The sequence below is a fragment of the Danaus plexippus genome, chromosome 12, assembly GCF_018135715.1.
Source record: "Danaus plexippus chromosome 12, MEX_DaPlex, whole genome shotgun sequence".
NCBI classification, from domain to species: Eukaryota; Metazoa; Arthropoda; class Insecta; order Lepidoptera; family Nymphalidae; genus Danaus; species Danaus plexippus.
The window spans coordinates 309,372-327,461 of record NC_083545.1 but is presented as its reverse complement, the minus strand read 5'-3'; the positions used below and the strand labels follow the sequence as shown (position 1 = coordinate 327,461).

General features: G+C 37.3%; 3 protein-coding genes across 4 annotated transcripts; 1 reads left to right on the top strand and 2 right to left on the bottom strand.

Moving 5' to 3' along the window:
* The first annotated feature begins 23 nt into the window (after positions 1-23).
* On the top strand, positions 24-10,598 carry LOC116772325 (histone-lysine N-methyltransferase E(z)). Of its 2 annotated transcripts, none has more exons than XM_061522180.1 (16): positions 24-251; positions 331-514; positions 614-781; positions 1,268-1,404; positions 1,627-1,781; positions 2,418-2,581; positions 4,549-4,649; positions 5,030-5,183; positions 5,872-5,961; positions 6,245-6,375; positions 6,687-6,835; positions 7,112-7,218; positions 7,575-7,749; positions 7,821-8,011; positions 8,240-8,405; positions 8,582-10,598. In XM_061522180.1, exons 1-16 carry the CDS (start codon positions 177-179, stop codon positions 8,640-8,642), a joined length of 2,208 nt encoding a protein of 735 aa, XP_061378164.1. In that variant the 5' UTR covers positions 24-176; the 3' UTR covers positions 8,643-10,598. The 2 variants fall into 2 exon arrangements, with proteins under 2 accessions (XP_061378164.1, XP_032520362.2); XM_032664471.2 differs by having other exon boundaries at positions 25-251; positions 614-829.
* An 80-nt stretch (positions 10,599-10,678) lies between these two features.
* LOC116772622 (FAD-linked sulfhydryl oxidase ALR) lies at positions 10,679-12,265 on the bottom strand. Its single transcript, XM_032664854.2, has 3 exons — positions 11,930-12,265; positions 11,579-11,772; positions 10,679-11,108 (listed from the first exon to the last, which is right to left on the bottom strand). Exons 1-3 carry the CDS (start codon positions 12,038-12,040, stop codon positions 10,946-10,948), a joined length of 468 nt encoding a protein of 155 aa, XP_032520745.1. The 5' UTR covers positions 12,041-12,265; the 3' UTR covers positions 10,679-10,945.
* A 574-nt stretch (positions 12,266-12,839) lies between these two features.
* Positions 12,840-17,976, bottom strand: LOC116772561 (cytosolic Fe-S cluster assembly factor Nubp1 homolog). The gene is made up of 9 exons (XM_032664788.2): positions 17,780-17,976; positions 17,634-17,714; positions 17,401-17,561; positions 14,290-14,391; positions 14,013-14,103; positions 13,847-13,918; positions 13,427-13,614; positions 13,089-13,275; positions 12,840-13,003 (listed from the first exon to the last, which is right to left on the bottom strand). The coding sequence occupies exons 1-9, from the start codon at positions 17,808-17,810 to the stop codon at positions 12,978-12,980; spliced, it is 939 nt and encodes a 312-aa protein (XP_032520679.2). The 5' UTR covers positions 17,811-17,976; the 3' UTR covers positions 12,840-12,977.
* Between the last annotated feature and the right edge of the window lie 114 nt (positions 17,977-18,090).

Here is an 18,090-nt window from a genome sequence, read left to right as displayed (position 1 = left end):
GTCATTTCAGTTGAATTGATCTGTTAAAACTTAAACGTCAACTGTTTTCTATAGCGATTAGCGGGAACGTGCCTTGATCCGTCATATATACAGCGAAAGTATTGTTTATTTGCAGTGCCCTGTAAAACAACATAATAAAAGTAAGCGAAATAAAGCAAAGTATTTAGATTTACCCTATGAGCAAGTCTAAAGTTTCAGCAGAATGGAAAAAAAGAGTAAAATCAGAATATATGCGGCTTCGGCAAGCAAAGGTAGACCCAAACCAAGTCTTTGTTCATTTTGAAATAGAGACATTGTTTACAGTGATAAAATTAATAATTATGATAATAGAGATTCAAGCGGGCTGATGAGGTAAAGGTGGCATGGGCTCGGAACTTGAGGCTCATGTCGGAGTCTGTTGAAATGCGTGATAGTGAATGTTTGGAGCGTGGAAGAAGACCTTTTTGGCCTCCACCAGCACCAACACCCAGCCACGAGAGCCTCATGAAACGTGCTGAAGTTTCTTGTACAGATGGTAAATTCACAACAGTCTTTTTATTTTTAGTTTCTGAAACTGTTCTATATTGGAGTTACATTTTAACAATTATCTTATATTAAATGGTTAATTTCACAGCATCTGGAGTAGTAACAACTCAGCAAGTACCAATTCGAATCATTAACTCTGTGAATCCCATCCCTACTATGTACACCTGGGCTCCGACACAGAAAAACTTCATGGTGGAGGATGAAACGGTGCTGCACAACATTCCCTACATGGGAGACGAAGTTCTGGACCAGGATGGTACATTCATCGAGGAGCTCATAAAGAACTACGATGGGAAAGTGCATGGTACATCGGCTTTCATATCATATGTTGGTGGATTTTAACATACACTTCTTCTAGGTTGTCCACACAGGTTGGCCTCTCTAACACATGTCCACAAACTTCAATACACATTGGTGTGTGGCTCTCATCTGTGCTTCTGATTTTAAAGTCAACTTGACTCTCGTGAGCTTTCCAGATATCATGCTTATAAGCTTATGACCACTTCACCTGTATACATGCTGGAAGCTGGAAGCTATTTTAGTTTTCAATATAAATTTATATCATATTTTACAAGTTTCTTGTTTAATTAAATATCTTTTTTTAATTCTAAGGAAATATTCTATGTAATTATTATTAAACTGGTCTCTCCTTTTCTGTTGCTAAAAATATGTTACACATTATTAATGCTGCAAATGAAAGAAATGTGAACAGGGGAATAAATGTTCATATATTATTATTCAGGTGATAAAGAAGGTGGTTTTATTGATGACCAGCTGTTTGTGGACCTGGTGCATGCGTTGGTGTCATTCCAGACAGGAGATGAGGTCGCTGAGGAGAGGAAGGAGAGGGAGCTGAGGAGATCTAAAGAAGACAAGGAGGTACTTACTGATAGACCTTATTATTGTATTATTTAGCTAGTTCACTAGCAAGGACATTCTGTGCTGTTATTATTTATGAATAAAAAATATTATATTGAGATGGCAATCTAAGAAAAAAGAAAAACACTAAATTATAAATATTTTAGTCTATAAATGTTTTGCTATCATTAAATATTATTTGAATAGAGTTGTTAGCATTGAAAGTGACGTAATGAATTTCAGAAAGAAACATCAGCCGAAGTGAAAGACAAAGAAGAACCCAAGGAGGGAGACAAGTCTCTGGTGTACAATGAGAAACAGTTCCCAATCTTCACAATATTCCAGGCCATCAGCTCACAGTTCCCCGACAAGGGCACGGCGCAGGAACTCAGAGAAAAGTATTGAGTTTATTCAGTAGAATTATGTAATGTCATAATATTATGAGGTTTGAGCCAGACGTGGTAACAGATTTCACAGTACAAAAAGTTATAATAATGACGACAAACAGTCTTTCAGATAATTATAGGTTATTAATTTAAAATTATAGATCTCAGTTACCTCGGAGTCAGAAAGATATGCACTTTAGAAGCCGCCCATGAGCTTAATATATGTTGTAATATCCCTGATCTGTCATCTCTTGGCTTCACTTCCATCACATCCTGCCAGAAAATGATGCTTAGGACGGAGTCCTGGTGTACTCTCTGACAGGTCTTGCAGGACATATCCAGTATTGGAAGTCTTCCTGTTACACGGATGGACGGACGGAATTACACGGACCTGAACAGCAAGTTGATAGTAATGACTGTATCTGTATATACATATTTGTATATGTATATAAAGATACAGTCTATTAGTTGATTAATAAGTACTTTGATAGGTACTTATACATATATATACATGACCTCTGGCACATTCCAGCGTTTTGCTCCACCAACTAAACTATGATTCTGTGACTGGAGTGTGACTGGAGTGTGAGTGTCACTTAGGAACGGAAATGTTGAGTATGAGCTTGTGTTATTATTAATATCGCGCAGGTACGTGGAGCTGACGTCTCGCGCGGACCCGCTGGCGCTGCCGCCGTCCTGCACGCCCAACATAGACGGACCTCATGCGGAGTGCGTGTCCCGGGACCAGACCATGCACTCCTTCCACACATTGTTCTGTCGACGGTGCTTCAAGTACGACTGCTTCCTGCACCGTGAGTACTCATACAGTGCAGTATACACCCACACACACACACACACACACACACATATACAGAGACTAAAACACACACACACAGAGACTAAACCACTCACACACACACAGAGACACGCACAAGCAATCCATGCCACATTACTCTTAATGGAGATGCAGTATCCTTATGATGAGTTTGTGTAACCTAACAGGAGTAAGGAGAAACCAACAGCTTCAACGTTTTTCATTCATAGTACTCCTGCGCTCTATGCTTTGAAAGAATGAATGAATGAAAAACATACAAACTCATTCTAAGGACACTGGCAGCAAGTGACTACTTAATTATCATTCATTCTTTAATTAGATAATTAAATTTTTTGAGAATATTTTTGACATAAATCAATATTTTTACAATTTTTAAAGACTGTCTTAGTAATTCTATATAAAGCTTAATAATATTCTGTGACAGTACCTGGTCAGCATCTTGAATGCAGAGACTTAAATGATTACTCCCTAATGAATAACTTGAAAGCATTTGTTGGAAGCCCTTGGCAGTGTAATGCCTCATGTATAGTGCTGTTTGTATGTTGTGACTGTATAATAATATTGTCCTGTTTGAGTAAGCCTTACCGTTTGTCTGTTTGGCTGACAGGAAGTCAGGCCACAGGTAAGGCGTTACTATATCAGAAGCTCACCTCTTCACATATTGTTTTCGCTATTTTCGAACCCCGAGATACAAAAGATATCGACTCATACAATTGGCGACAAAAAATATGTACAAATTGCAACCCGCGGGGTCCCCGTGGGAGCCGTTACCAGTTTTGTTTGCTCATTAGTTATGGTTTCCTTGTTTGGGTCATGGTTTGGTTCGTTGTTTTCGTTTCGGTTTTGTTTTGTTCCACCCATCTAGAGCGGGTCATGGCCATCACTAATGATTGTGTATCTGATACGTTATGTTGATTATATATTACACGCGTGTGTATGCCAGTCGTCTCCGAGGTATGTGAGCGGTGAGAGGGGAGGGAGACGTTTAGGACGTATTAGTCTGCCCTAACTTAATGCCGTGATTAATGGGTAAATTATGTACGGAATTTTTTAAATATGTGAGTCAAACAAATATAAGTTAAATACACATTAAAAGCACAGAAAAAATATTACACAATTAGTGACTCTACCAGACCCGTGAGGAGGAGCTTCATTGAAACTATTTATTATATACCAAAAGCAGTACATTTAAAGGTCATCCAGGTGTTTCTGCATCAATACATTAATTCTTTTCTTAATGATTCAAATTATTTCGACCAGTTCACCTGTCATGATCCGTACACACAGCCACAGCCATAAAGCCATTAATAGAAACAGCAGGTCACCAGGCGCAGAAGCGTTTCACGATGAATGCTCAATATATTAAAAAAATGATTCGATGTACAATGGAAATAGGTTTCTTACATTTGGTATTCGTATTTCAAAATATATGTTGGCTGCTTTAAAAGAACCTCCAACTCTCCTAGGGTAGTAGCGTCTCGTGTGTTAGGAATTAAAATATTGTATAAGGTCAGGTTGTGCTGCCGGGTCGGCTGGAGCTCGCCCCTCGCATATCTCAGAGGTGATTGACGTGTTCACAAGGACCGAGCGTGACCCGTGACATTATATTGTTGTATACATGTTGAGATCTCCGACTCCGCGAGTGTTCATTGGAATGAAACTAATACTCATCGGATTTACAATTACTATTAACCACATGCTCCCGACGTCTCGCTTACTTTGAAGCAACCGTGAACACTGGCAGGCGAGGTGATGATTCTCACATGGAAATCTCGTCTGTCCGTGATCACGTTTTCTGCAAAGTAATCGAAGCGTTTGGACTTCTGAAGCATGTTGTCGAGAATAATTGTGAACGCGCAGTAAATCCCATGAATATTTGTTTTATTACCGTACATCTGCATCGCGGAAGGTCGTAGAGGTATAATGTGCGTGTGGGATGTGTAGGCCTGCAGGCGTGTCACCCGCGACCCAACCTGTCCAAGCGGAAGGGTCCGGATCTCAAACCCTTCTCGGAGCCGTGCGGCTCCAGCTGCTATATGTTACTGGTGAGAGGCACACGTCCTATTACAATGTATATTATCGCTGGTGTAACGGAAAGTTATATGCAAAGAATTCCTGAGATTAAGTTATAGTAATAGCCGAAACAGAGATGGCCCTGCATAGTGTCAGGACGTCGTCTGTTTCCGGTTAGGAGTACTAGAACAAAACTTTATCACGTTAATTTATTTAACTTCATGATATTTTGAGCACATAAATATTCAGTCCTGACTGTGTAATGTCGTGACTGAAGCTTGAATAACTGCTTTGGAACCAAATGAACTCATGAGTATTTTTGGCACTATTTTGATGTATCCGATATATATATAAAAAGATTGTACTCCGATTGAATTTTTTTTTTATTTAATGAGTTTTATAACTGTTTTAGGAGGGAATGAAGGAGAAATTAGCTCGCGAGCAAGCGGCGGCCGGCGGGGAGGGGAGGGACGGACGCGAAGGGAGGGAGGGGAGGGACAGGGCGCTGGACTCACCCAACGACGCCTCCTCGGAGGACAGCAATGACAGCAACAGGTATCAGAAAGGTTAGTACTCCCCCCCCCCGATGTGACCTGGATGGACAGTCAGGTGTTTATTCAAAAATATCTATAGAAGTGTTGTCCTCAGGTATAAACCACGCGTGTCTCCAACTTAGGATTTTCCAGAAAATTCATACTCGACAAAGTTCCTATTTTTTTTTCAATTATATTTGTCTCCTAATAATAATACGTCAGGTTGTTTTCGTGAAACTTAAAATTCGAACACATCTGTTCCTTCTTCCTCGCTTAATAAATCTCATTCCAAGAGCAGTTCCCACTAGGGACCATCTGTGCTCGTGGTCTATGAATTCTCTCTGGACTTTCCACATTCGAGTACAGCACATAAGTAAGCGTGCAGATTTCCCCTTCATCTGGCTGAGACTTAAAGTATCGTGGGAGAGAACGCACTTCTTGCACTACTTGAGGTAAATTTAGTTTTCCTAGATAGCATTAGGACGAAAACTCACTGGAAACTCTGCAGTCGCTAGGGTCTAAGAAGTTTGGAACTTTCATCAGGTGACGTGTGGTGCCCGCTGGTGTACGACCTGTTATCACTTTATATTCTACATATTATGCAAGCTGATGAAACAACTCATAGAAACTTAAATATAACCTTTTCATGAATATTACAAATGACCGGGTATAGTGAGCGTGTTAAGGTCACTCATAACAGACACCGTACCGCGTGTTCCAGGCAGCAACAGCAACTCCAGCAACAGCAACTGGAGCGCTCTCTGCAGCAAGCAGCCTCAGGAGCACACGGACGCCCCCTACAACGTACTGGGTGAGACATACACACACTCCCACGACACTCAGTTTTGCCACTCACAGTTAAGGTTTATTATATAGTCCGTCTTTGTTGCAAAATGTGAAGGAAAATTAATGCAAAGAATTAAATTAAGTATTCGATGGAATTACTGTCGACAGACTTAGTATAGTGATTAGACCTCAATAACTAGTCCACGCTACACCGCTTACTTAGTAAAGTCATGTTTGTTTAAAATCTTAGCAGATATAAATTATTTAATACGGTTCCTTGTAAAACCATATATTTTTGTCTCTACCAGGTTTGACAGTAGGCGACATAGAGTCGGAGTGGACGGGGTCGGATCAGTCCCTGTTCCGCGCCCTCCACAAGGTGTTCCCCTCCAACTACTGCGCCATCGCCCAGCTCATGCTCTCCAAGACTTGTCAGCAGGTACGCCTGACTGTTGTAATGTATTACACGTGTATACACGAGCTCAACACTTATATCTCTGCAACACATCGCAGATCGAGCCGCCGGTGTAGATGATAACATATATGTAAATAAATTATTAAAAAGTATTTTCATTTTTTGTGTTTTTTTTTTTTTTAATTTCTATTGTAAAGAAGGCAGCCAGAGACGTGCGCGACTTGTCTATTTAGTATTTCCTTTCCGATATCAACAAAGTATACAGTACTGTCCGTTAACTCGGTCGTATATAGTATCGTAACTATAATCTGACGTAACATTATACAACTTTGAAGGTCTACACGTACTGGATCCGCACCGGACAAGAGCAGTGCCGCGTGGAGGCCGAGCTGACGCCGCCCAGGAAGAAGAAGAAGAAGCATCGCCTGTGGTCCGTGCACTGCCGCAAGATACAGCTCAAGAAGGACTCCGCCTCGCATCACGTGTATGTACACAGCACACACGCATTAAGGCCCCACCAAACGACGACTGCGGTCGTTTGGAACGTAAAGCCCTAAAACGTACGATGAATTCTTATAACAAAGGTCATATGTAAACATCATTTAAATCGATCAAAACAAAGGAACCACTACGTGGAACTAAGAGACAGTGCAGGAAGGCGTGTTAAATTATTAGTTACAAATTATTGTGCCAGTAAATAACCGTCAAATAATACTGTACCCCGTTAGTATGTAGAGTAAATCATGTTTCTACTGTACAGCTACAACTACACTCCGTGCGATCATCCCAACCAGCCGTGCGACAGTCTGTGTCCGTGTCTCCAGTCGCAGAACTTCTGCGAGAAATTCTGTCAATGTAGCAGCGACTGTGAGTGACACATCAATAAACCATAACCCGACAATTATTATATTTTGTGAAAAATATTCATTACGGTTTTAATATATGACACTACATGTAAGGCCGACTACCGTACCCCGTACGGACACGTTGTTTTTAAAACTAACATCAGTGACGTGTCTCAATCCCCTAGACTCTAGGGCCTAGAGTCTACTCTAGAGGAACGTCCGATACGGTGACTGCGATTTGTGTGTTAGCAATATATCTATATTAGGATTTAACAAAATACCTTCTGGACTCTACATTATTCAGGTAAAGTGCGTGTCGTGTGTACAGTCTACTGTAGCAGTGACCGAATGATTAATATGATGCAACCGCTCGTGTAGGTCAGAACCGCTTCCCCGGTTGCCGCTGCAAGGCCCAGTGTAACACCAAGCAGTGTCCGTGCTACCTCGGCGTGCGGGAGTGCGACCCCGACCTGTGCACCGCCTGCGGCGCCGACGCCCCCTCGCCCGCCGCCCCCCGAGCGCCCCTCTACTGCAGGAACGTGTCCGTCCAGCGGTGCGACACACACACTAACATTAACAACATTCATAACGCACACACACATTATAAGCTAGTATCTTGTATAGAGGTCTCCACAAGCACCTGCTGCTGGCTCCGTCCGACGTGGCGGGCTGGGGCATCTTCTTGAAGGAAGCCGCCCACAAGAACGAGTTCATCTCCGAGTACTGCGGCGAGGTGATCTCGCAGGACGAGGCGGACCGCCGCGGGAAGGTCTACGACAAATACATGTGCTCCTTCCTCTTCAACCTCAACAACGGTGCGCTCGTAAACTGTGACGTTCAAACCGACCACGTATTTTTAGATTGCACTTAATTTCATACCAAAAATATATTGACAGACAACTTATACTCCGTGTTCTCCTTTTAAGCTATATATATTATTATTAAATAATTTATTTCTTTCTTAAGAAGAATTCCAAAAAGGAACATCCTTATGAATTTGAAACGTGTTATTGGATGTCATGAGGTTTCCTGTGTAATTACAGACTTCGTAGTTGACGCGACTCGTAAGGGCAATAAGATCCGGTTCGCGAACCACTCGATAAACCCGAACTGCTACGCTAAGGTCATGATGGTGAACGGAGACCATCGCATCGGCATCTTCGCCAAGCGAGCCATCCAGCCCGGAGAGGAACTGTTCTTTGACTACAGGTACACACACACACCCTGCTGGATGTCCACACTTGACGATAAATAAACCATCTCATATCTAATCTAATATTGAAAACTCATAGTACCCGGATATTTTGCACCAAATTATAAATGATTTAAAATATAACTAGCAACCAAGCCACATTACACACACATATGTATTGTATATCTTTCAGATACGGGCCGACTGAACAACTGAAGTTTGTGGGAATCGAAAGGGAAATGGAGTTCTTATGAGAACAAACAAAACATAGCTCCGACCAGTCCTAGTGTTGTAACGACGACAAACAAGGGACTCTCGTTGGAGACTTGTCATTGGTCTCGGACTATTGAAACATTGTTTAATAATGAGCTTGCTGTATGTTATGTATCCATAACGTACAGCTGTTTGTGGACTCATCGATTCAAATCTTGTGATTTGACTTGTTTGTGATGTATGTACAAAATCCATCTTTGACTGTGTCATCTCCGCCATACTCCTGTACATCCTTGACAAATAAGTTATCAGTTGTCTCTTTTGTTAGGAAAGTAACCAAATATGGAATACCATCTTGTTTTAGGACATAAAAAAAAACAGGAATTAAATCAGTTTAATGTTATTACTAATAAGTCATACATTTACATGTAGCACTTATCTCCTTCGGTCACACTTTTACAATAGCAACATAATTATCAATTTCTGTCTGTTCAAGCAACGTTTACAACCAAAATATCACAGAAAATAGAAGAAAATATTATAGGTTTTAAGGCTTTCAAGGGATGAGGTGGTCACTACCGCTAACCACCATGACTACTGCTATAGATAAAACTAGGATGATTGTGAAAGTCATTTATTACACGAATCATCGTTACAGAAGTACAAAAGTAATAAAAAAAATATTTTTTTTTATGAAAAGCTGCAAAACATGTTTTACCGTCTCGTAAGCAAAGAGGCTCTTCACATGTACTACACTGCTATACCATCTAAAAATTGAGACAATAACCGGATGCAGCCCACATCATCCAAACCTTGTGTCCACGTTTCGCGGGCTTTTATTGGCATGTATTGTTTTAGGGAATTTCTGCCTTTGAATTTGTTCATGCTTTCATCCATTGCAACTCTCTCAGATGGCTGGTAATTTTTTTGAAGATTGTTTTTTTTTATATCCAAATGCTCTTGCAAAATATGTACCAGTTTGTCTTTATGACGATTTAAAAATAACTTTAACCACTTTTTTCCGAAGGAATCCTGCAAATTGTAAGGCTTTGCTAGCATGGATTATACGCCATACGGCGAAAATCGCTTCTTGTTAAACCGTGAAACTTGCTCTTCATCGTTAATATTTATTCTACTAGCTGACGTTCAAGTTCTGAGCCCAATATAGTTTTTGTGCTAATGTAGTAGCTGCTGCCGCTCCTGGAGACCGGTGATCGTTTTGGCGTAGACGAAATAAAGTTGTTCTAGGCACTTGAAAATGCTGTGCCGCTTTCAATTAACCCATTTTCTTTCCGCATACGAATGTTATAGCTTTTGCCATTTTTTCTACATCTTAGGTTTTTCATTTTTTCGTTGATTGTGAATCCGACATTCTAAAAACAAATATAACATATTTAAAAAAAAAAGCAGCAAGTACCTAGCATGTGAAATATCTCATTATGGAATATTTCATAAACAGACACCGACTATTGTCCATACTTGGATTTTTATACTTGTTCAAATAAATAAGTCTAAATATTTTTACAAGTCACGATATTTTAATGACAGAAGATCACAAAATGCCGAATAGCATAACATTTATGTGTACATACCTAATAACTGGTAATTCTTATTTGCTACTTACCTTTAAAATTTCCTGTGCGACAACTAAACAAAACACGCCAACCACTCGTGTAGAGTTCGCGCAACAGACACGATGGTGCGAGTGCGACAGTAAATAGACCGAATGAAACAAAAAATGGTCACACTTATATTCTTAGAGTAACCAAGGAATTCCATATTTGGTTAGTTTCCTTTATAAATGTACTATTGTTTTCCAAATCAAATGTCTTGTTGTAGTTATTAGAATGATGTTTAGAATGTGAAAAAATTACATATGTATGTATATGTATATCTGTATGAAAAATGAATTTAAAAACATGTTTTGTATGGGATTAATGAATCTTAGCTATTGCTCTCAATTATTAAGTCTTTATCAATAAAATGTAAATTCATAATGTGTTAGTTTTAATAACATACTAAGTAACCTGTCCAACCGATACAGTCTGTAACTTTAGAGGAGAAAAAAATAAAATAATTTATAAACAATAAATATAACAAATCTTTAATAGTATTTACTCCACAGTGCAAGTCTCACTCACAACACAAATACACTACAATTATAATGAACAAAATAACTTATTTGAGTTATTTTTGTATACAGAGTAGAAATATAACCAATAGATCAAACGCGACATTAGTTCAAATATATTTGCTTGATATTTTAATACTTGGATCAAATCTTCATGTTTCTTCGTAAACTGTGTATGGCAACTATACTCGTGGCGTTGTCATTGTGAGTCTATTAATCGCAGGAACCATCTAACCAACCATCCTTCCACCTCTCGTTAACTTTGCTGCAGTCAAACACAGGCTTCCCAAGTTTAATGTTTACAGTGTTGTGTCGGTCACACAGCCACTTTACAAGCTCATTTCTAGATTTCGTTTTTGGCGGATGTTTTGCTATACTGGAAAGATGCATTTTATTATAAATTGATGGCACATATGTACTTTTAAGATTTAAACCGCTCTGTAAAGTGAAAAAGTCAATTTCGGCTAAAGGATCACAATGAATATTTAAAGTCAATCAACAATTATTAAGGTATCTTATATTTTATGGTCATGGATTTTCTTACAACTGTAAACTTTACTTGCTTGATAGTAAATTTTAAAAAATGCTGATTTTCAAGCTTATGTTTGCTGAATATTTTAAACGAAGGTAAAGGATAAAAAATTAGATATTTTGATTAAATCTGAACACACAATTCCAAAAACATTTAAAGTGAAAAGACAAAACGAAAGTGTTAAACCTAGTTACATAATACTTATGCTTTGGTAATATTTTTGTACTTTAATATAAAATCACTATTATTTAACATTTTCACTCTAAGTACTCCACTATATGAAACAATTGCATAACAATATAAAAATGACTCACTCTTCCTTAAAGTCCAGTGCACAAGGTTCACACGGGTAGAATTGAGCAAATATATTAAAAAACTTGTTCATATCATTAGATTGTGCATGAGTTGGTTTTTCTGGAAAATATGCCGCCATAGAGTGCAGGAAGCCCCAAGTCTGTCGACCCAACTCATCCTTGTCCAAGGGACATTCCTTTTTTTCTGTTACAGGCTGCAATTATAACTTCATTACATCATTCATTGGATTTGTTTCAAATATATTAAAACTGCGTTAATATATTCCTACACCTTAATCATTTTGCAAAGAACATAATCATATATTACATAGAATTTTCTAGAAGTAAGTGGTTATGAAAACCTAACCTCACCGGTGGTTTCACGTCTGGTGGTTTGGATTTGTTTTGTTTTTTCGCCCAAGTCTTGAAGTCCGAACAAGCTCTGCAGGGCTTGTCCTCTTCCTCATTTAGATGCGAAGGCATTTTTACTTATTTATTCCGAAGTGATATTGTATTGTAAAACATATCAATAATTTCTCGAAATCCACTGTTATTCTTTATGAACATTGTACAATATTCATTATAAAATAAATGGTAATTATTTAGTCCTTTTACAGAATGTAAATATTTCGATAGAGCTTAGAGTTTTTAGTTTTACATTAAAAATCCGTAATAAATATCAGTAAAATTGATAATAACAACTGTCAGTGGTTTGACATACGTAGCTGATAAATATTTTATCTCATCTGAAATATTATGTAGCTCAGTGCTATAATTTTGTTTTCTCCTTATACACAATTCATTGCATTAATCTTAAATTTTAATAATATCAAACAGACGAAAAATTTGGTGTATTATTTTTTATTCCGGTTATCTAGCCAGAGTCAACTGCTAAAGAACCGTCTTTCTCCTAATTATAGCATAAAAATCCTTTTATATATACATATATATTTTTTTGTATAATATGTGCATTCGATGTATAGATAATACAATCTTTTAATTTGAAATTGTTAAAATATTTTATTCAGCATTTGACGACGTAAGAGTAGCAAGTCCATTAGAAATTTAAAATATAAATTAGGTTATGGCCTAAAAATCTTTTTTTTTCTATTAAAAATATTGTATATTTCTATTCCAGAATCATAACATACTTCGTCTAAGTTGACTCTTTCCAAGGAAATTAACATTTTAGTATTCAGATTTCTGTAATTGAGATATTATGTAGTACTTAGACTTGTATAAAGAGTTTATGCAATTATATTTTGAAGGTAATTAAAACAAGTTTTAAGTACGTGAATATATATTTATTTTATATAATATATTTGATTTTTATCTTTACATTTAACACAGACTAGGTGTCGGCTCGATACACTTAAAACTATAATATGTAAATAACAAAAACACTTGTGTCATTTAATATTTAAGATTCACAGGACGCCGTGATTTCTGAAACGGAAAAAATTTCAATTTATCAACTGTAAAAAATAACAGTAATAAGTTCTATTATCTGTGGTTATCAATCTCGGCTCACTCTTGACTATATCCGTGAGTGCCGTGACAGCGGGCGAGGTGGGTCGGGCTGCTATGAAGTCCTCGCCGCGGTCGGCGGCGCGCGCCAGAAGCGGCTCCAAGGGCAGAGCGCCCAGCAGCGGCACGCCCAGCTCCGAGCACATCTGACTCGAGCCACCCGTCGACGCGGGGAAGATCTCACTCTGCGCCTAAACAATACATATACTAAAATAATATAACACCTTTCGATATTAAATCTCCACGACCCTACAATCTGAAGGTTTTTTATAAGTCACCGTATATATAATAAAAGTCATCAAAACTGCATGGAAGTCAAGTTGTTCATTATCGTGTGTGTACCTGACAGTTGGGGCAGACGAACAGAGCCATATTCTCGACTACCCCCAGCACCGGCAGTCCCACTTTCCGACAGAAGGCCAGCTCCTTTCGTACGTCCAGCAAGGCCAGCTCCTGCGGCGTGCTCACCACCACACAGCGAGCTCCCTCGGCCAGGTACTGCACCAGGGACAGGTGCTCGTCAGACGTACCTGAGACGACCAGACGCGGGGACGTGAAGGGTTATATCATATACAACACATGTGGGGTCCAAGATAATATTACACTTAGTCCTGAGAGTCATCAGTTTAATGTATTCACGCAATGCTGCAATCTCACTCACACGACTTAGGCGAGCCTTAAAGATATCAGTATTTTTTTTATACATTCAGCTGCCAATTAAGGGTTTATTTCATTTAATAAATAGTTAACATATTTCGTTACCCGGCGGAGTGTCGATGAGCAGGTAATCAAGGTCTCCCCAGTCCACTTCACTCAGGAACTGTTTGATCATACCTGAAATGACGAGTAGCCGTTAGTTAGACCCAGAAAGAATTTTACATATGTACATATCATCATTACTAGTCTGTGGACGTGTAATGTTTTTTACCGTTCTTCTTGGGTCCCCTCCATATCACCGCGTCATCCGGGCTGCCCAGCAGGAAGCCGATGGACATCAGGGAGAGGTTGTCCGTTACATACTGTCAGGAAGTTTAAATGTATCAGGAGCTAATTGTTTAATAAACGAAATTAATCAGACGATGAGGGTTTAAACAAAGTAAGGCGATGTGAGCGACATCAAACAGCTTCTTGAGCTCATAAGATAATGACTGTGAGCAATACATTTATTTTCTTTAAGTAGTTTTAAAAGACATATTGTTACTCACGACGGGCGACCAGCCGGAGCCCGAGTTGTGTACGAGCTCTCCGCGGACGCCCAGCACACGGGGCTGGCTGGGACCACAAATGTCCGCGTCTAAGATCCCCACCTCATACACAAATTAATATATTCATTATTAAGGAACATAAAATTCAGATCGTCCTTATTCAATAAGAACCAAAATAACAAGAGAAATATTGTTCAAAACCGCCCCCATCCGCCCGCCTTATGTCGAACGATTAATGTTGGCGGTTCAGACATTCTAAATGGTGAGCTATTTACGCATTCAAAGTATATAAATATTTTACACTTTTCAATTCTATATGTATGTATCGTTTTTTTAAGGTTCCTCCGGATACTGTGCTATAACGATATAATATTTTTCATAAATCTAATATTCCGTTCAGTTGAAAAAAATGTTCTCTTTCATATGCAGAACTATAAAATAATAGTAGGTCCCATATAAAATCTCAAACTAGTTTATTCGCTATTAACCATTAAATCTTATAATAATTTAATTGATTATAATTTATTCAAAATATACGTGTTGACTTAAGCTGGCTTTGGCTAGATGATCTATTATATAAGGATTACTTTTATACAAAGAATAAGAAAGCTAAGTAAATGCACTGTAATGTATTAATTAATGTTGCCAACTTTAGAATTAAGACGGACTGAATTGACGAATGAGGCACGTGGGAAATAACTTGGGAGTGTTAAATTATTAAAAGAATTTAGATAATGATTTACAGAAAACGAGCACCGAGGGTTTCTGTGTTCTGTAAGCAAAAGATTTTATGTTCTATACTAACTAATATATATAATGTTTCTTCATACTTCTAGGTCAACGATAGAAACATGTTTATTAACAATTTAAATTTAAAAGTACCTCACGACGACCTTGCCAGTTGGTACACTTCAATTTCGATACGGAACTCCGTCAACCAATTTCCGCATTATTATAAACTACGCAAATATCGTATCAATACATTTCTATTTATTTTTATATAAAATAATCACAAAACACGCCTGAATATTCGAGAACATTTATTGACAAATACAAAAGCATTTACTATTATTTTTTTGCAAGTTAAACCCTTGCATATCGTGGACTGCTAGTGTATCCTTAACGGGAGTGACCTATATGTATGTACAAGGTCACCTGTACCAGGCGGAACCGTCTCCGAGTTCAGACGCCGCATTGAAGACCGCCAGTCGCTTTCCATGGTCGATAAGAGTTAGTTACGTAAAAATGGAATTCGGAAGTTCTCAGGAAAGACGCTCGCGGTACAACAGGGTAAATTACCAATAGCCAATAGAGAATCCCTATTTATATTATACCATACATCACATTACATTACATGACCTACCCACGAATCGGGATCGTTTAAATCGTGCAATAATTTCTTATTTTCTTAGAAAAAATTGACCATAATGATCCAGAAGTATTCTATCAAACGAGATTAATGGTCTATTGTTTCCTTGGATGTCATCTCTTAAAAAATTACTTATAAAGAATCTTCGTCACTACATTTACGACACTTATGCATACTTGTGAATGCACATTTTTAAATACAAATCAAAAATATTCAGACATCTCAGAAGAATACAAATGTCACTTGCATGGTTAACGTATAAATATAACTAGACTTTATATTTTTATAATTTTGTAAGCGAAATTAAAATGAACACATACGTCTAAACGAGTAAAATCAAAAACATAGTGATATTTAAAAGACCTTAACTTGCTGTATCCGAAATAAGACCTCGAATTTTAAGGCGGGGCTGTGGAAACGAAACTACCGTTAGTTGAAAACCGTCTTACAAACAAAAAAATAACTGTCGATATATAAGAATATACATTTTTTGGTGCAAGTAATGGCTAATTGATTGTAATTGTCACCTGATTTAGACCAAAACATTCCAAGAAGAAATAGTATGTGCAAGTGAGAGAAATATATACACGTATTGTATAATATCAAATGAATCAATTTCCTAAACAGGCTAAGGTATTAAGGTGTAATTTGATGAGTATTGTTTAAAGGAAACAAAAGGCTCATTCCTTAGTTTCAGTCCTATGAGATCAGTGTAATATGACTCCATGACGGTATATTATGAATAACTATTGGAAGAGATAATTCTCCTGAAAAAATGTTTCATATTAAAACAGAAAAATTGCCATTAATATGTATTAATATAAGGTCAAAGCTCAATTTATGGTCAGGGTGTTATATAATTTACATACTTCTTATCAACTAAGACCTGACAGAGTGATTTTTGCCCGGATTCATAAAATAATCATTAAAGTCAAAGCTCTAAATTAAAGTAGTTTGCGACTTACTGTCTGTCCTTAAAAGGTAAAATTAGTAATGATGTATAAAAAATATATATTAAAAAAAAATTGAATTTTTTTATACCATTGAAGTGAATATTTAAATTATTGTTTTTAAAAATAGAACATAAATTCATATTTATCTCTTGCACTTTACATAACATTCTTGATTTTGGAGTGACACTTTTATCTCAAGTGAGTGAGATTGCAGAGTAAATGAAGTATAAGTTTAAAATTTAAAAATATTATCCTCTTATAAAATTCTTAAATGAATGCTGTAATCTATATATAATATCAAAAGTCTGTTATTCTGACATCAGAAATTATGTCACAGTAATGTTATCAATTGAGGTCAATTCCAATTCACTAACAGAAGCAAAATAACTGAATGGGGTTATTGAAGATGAACTATTAACGGGGCAATAACCTTATAATGTTACAACAGACAGAACAACATTACTATTGGAACAAGTGTCTAGTACGATAAGGTATATGCACATTACTGTACTTAACCAGTACTTAGTTTTTTTACACACAATTTGTTTTTCAATATACTTTAAAATTTTAAATAATTTCAATAAATAAGATAACATTATTACCTCATACATGACACTTAATTTACAGTTTAAATAATTATGATTCTGTATATCTGAGGAAAGTAGAACCAATGATGGGTGTCATTTTTTAAACTATACGATTAATATATTTTAGGCATTACTTTATATTAAATATTTAATTTTTTTCTACGAGCTTTTAAATAATGGTTTAAAATATAACATGACTTACATTCATATTAGGGTTTTGTTTTGCCAACATGTGTCCTAGCAATGATGTGACAGTACTTTTTCCGACACCCCCTTTGCCGGAGAGAACCAAAATTTTATGTTTGACATTCGATAGGCGACTTTTTATCAATTCAATTGCTGGATCAGGACCAGTTGCCACACCTGGAAGAAAGAGCAATCATTAGTCTCAATGGTTACAGTAATTATTGTTAAAAAATACTTTCTTTTATTTACCAGAAGCACATATATTCTGGTTAGGGCAGCCGGCACAAGCTGAGGCTTTCCCTGCATCTTCACTCCCAGTACCAGGGCAATCTGTATCCAATATTTTGTTAAAATTCATTCTTAACTTAAAACATTAAACAAGTAGTATTACATACGATTTGGTGCGTTTTCTGGAACTGTACTCATTGTATTCAATAACTCATAACAGTTCTACTTTAAAAGAGATTAATATATAATGTTAATAATTCTGAGGACATATGTACAATAACAAATCTCAAAACACAGTACGAGATATCAGTTTCATAAATACGTTCCGTCCATAACATTGACAAATGGCAACTGGCAAGTGACAAGTTGACAGTCGTCGCCGTCTAGCAAATGGCATTGAGGGTTTTTTTCAAATAAAACCACAAAAAAAATAATTAGGTTATTTTTTGAATTAATTTTAAATAATGTTGTATAGTAA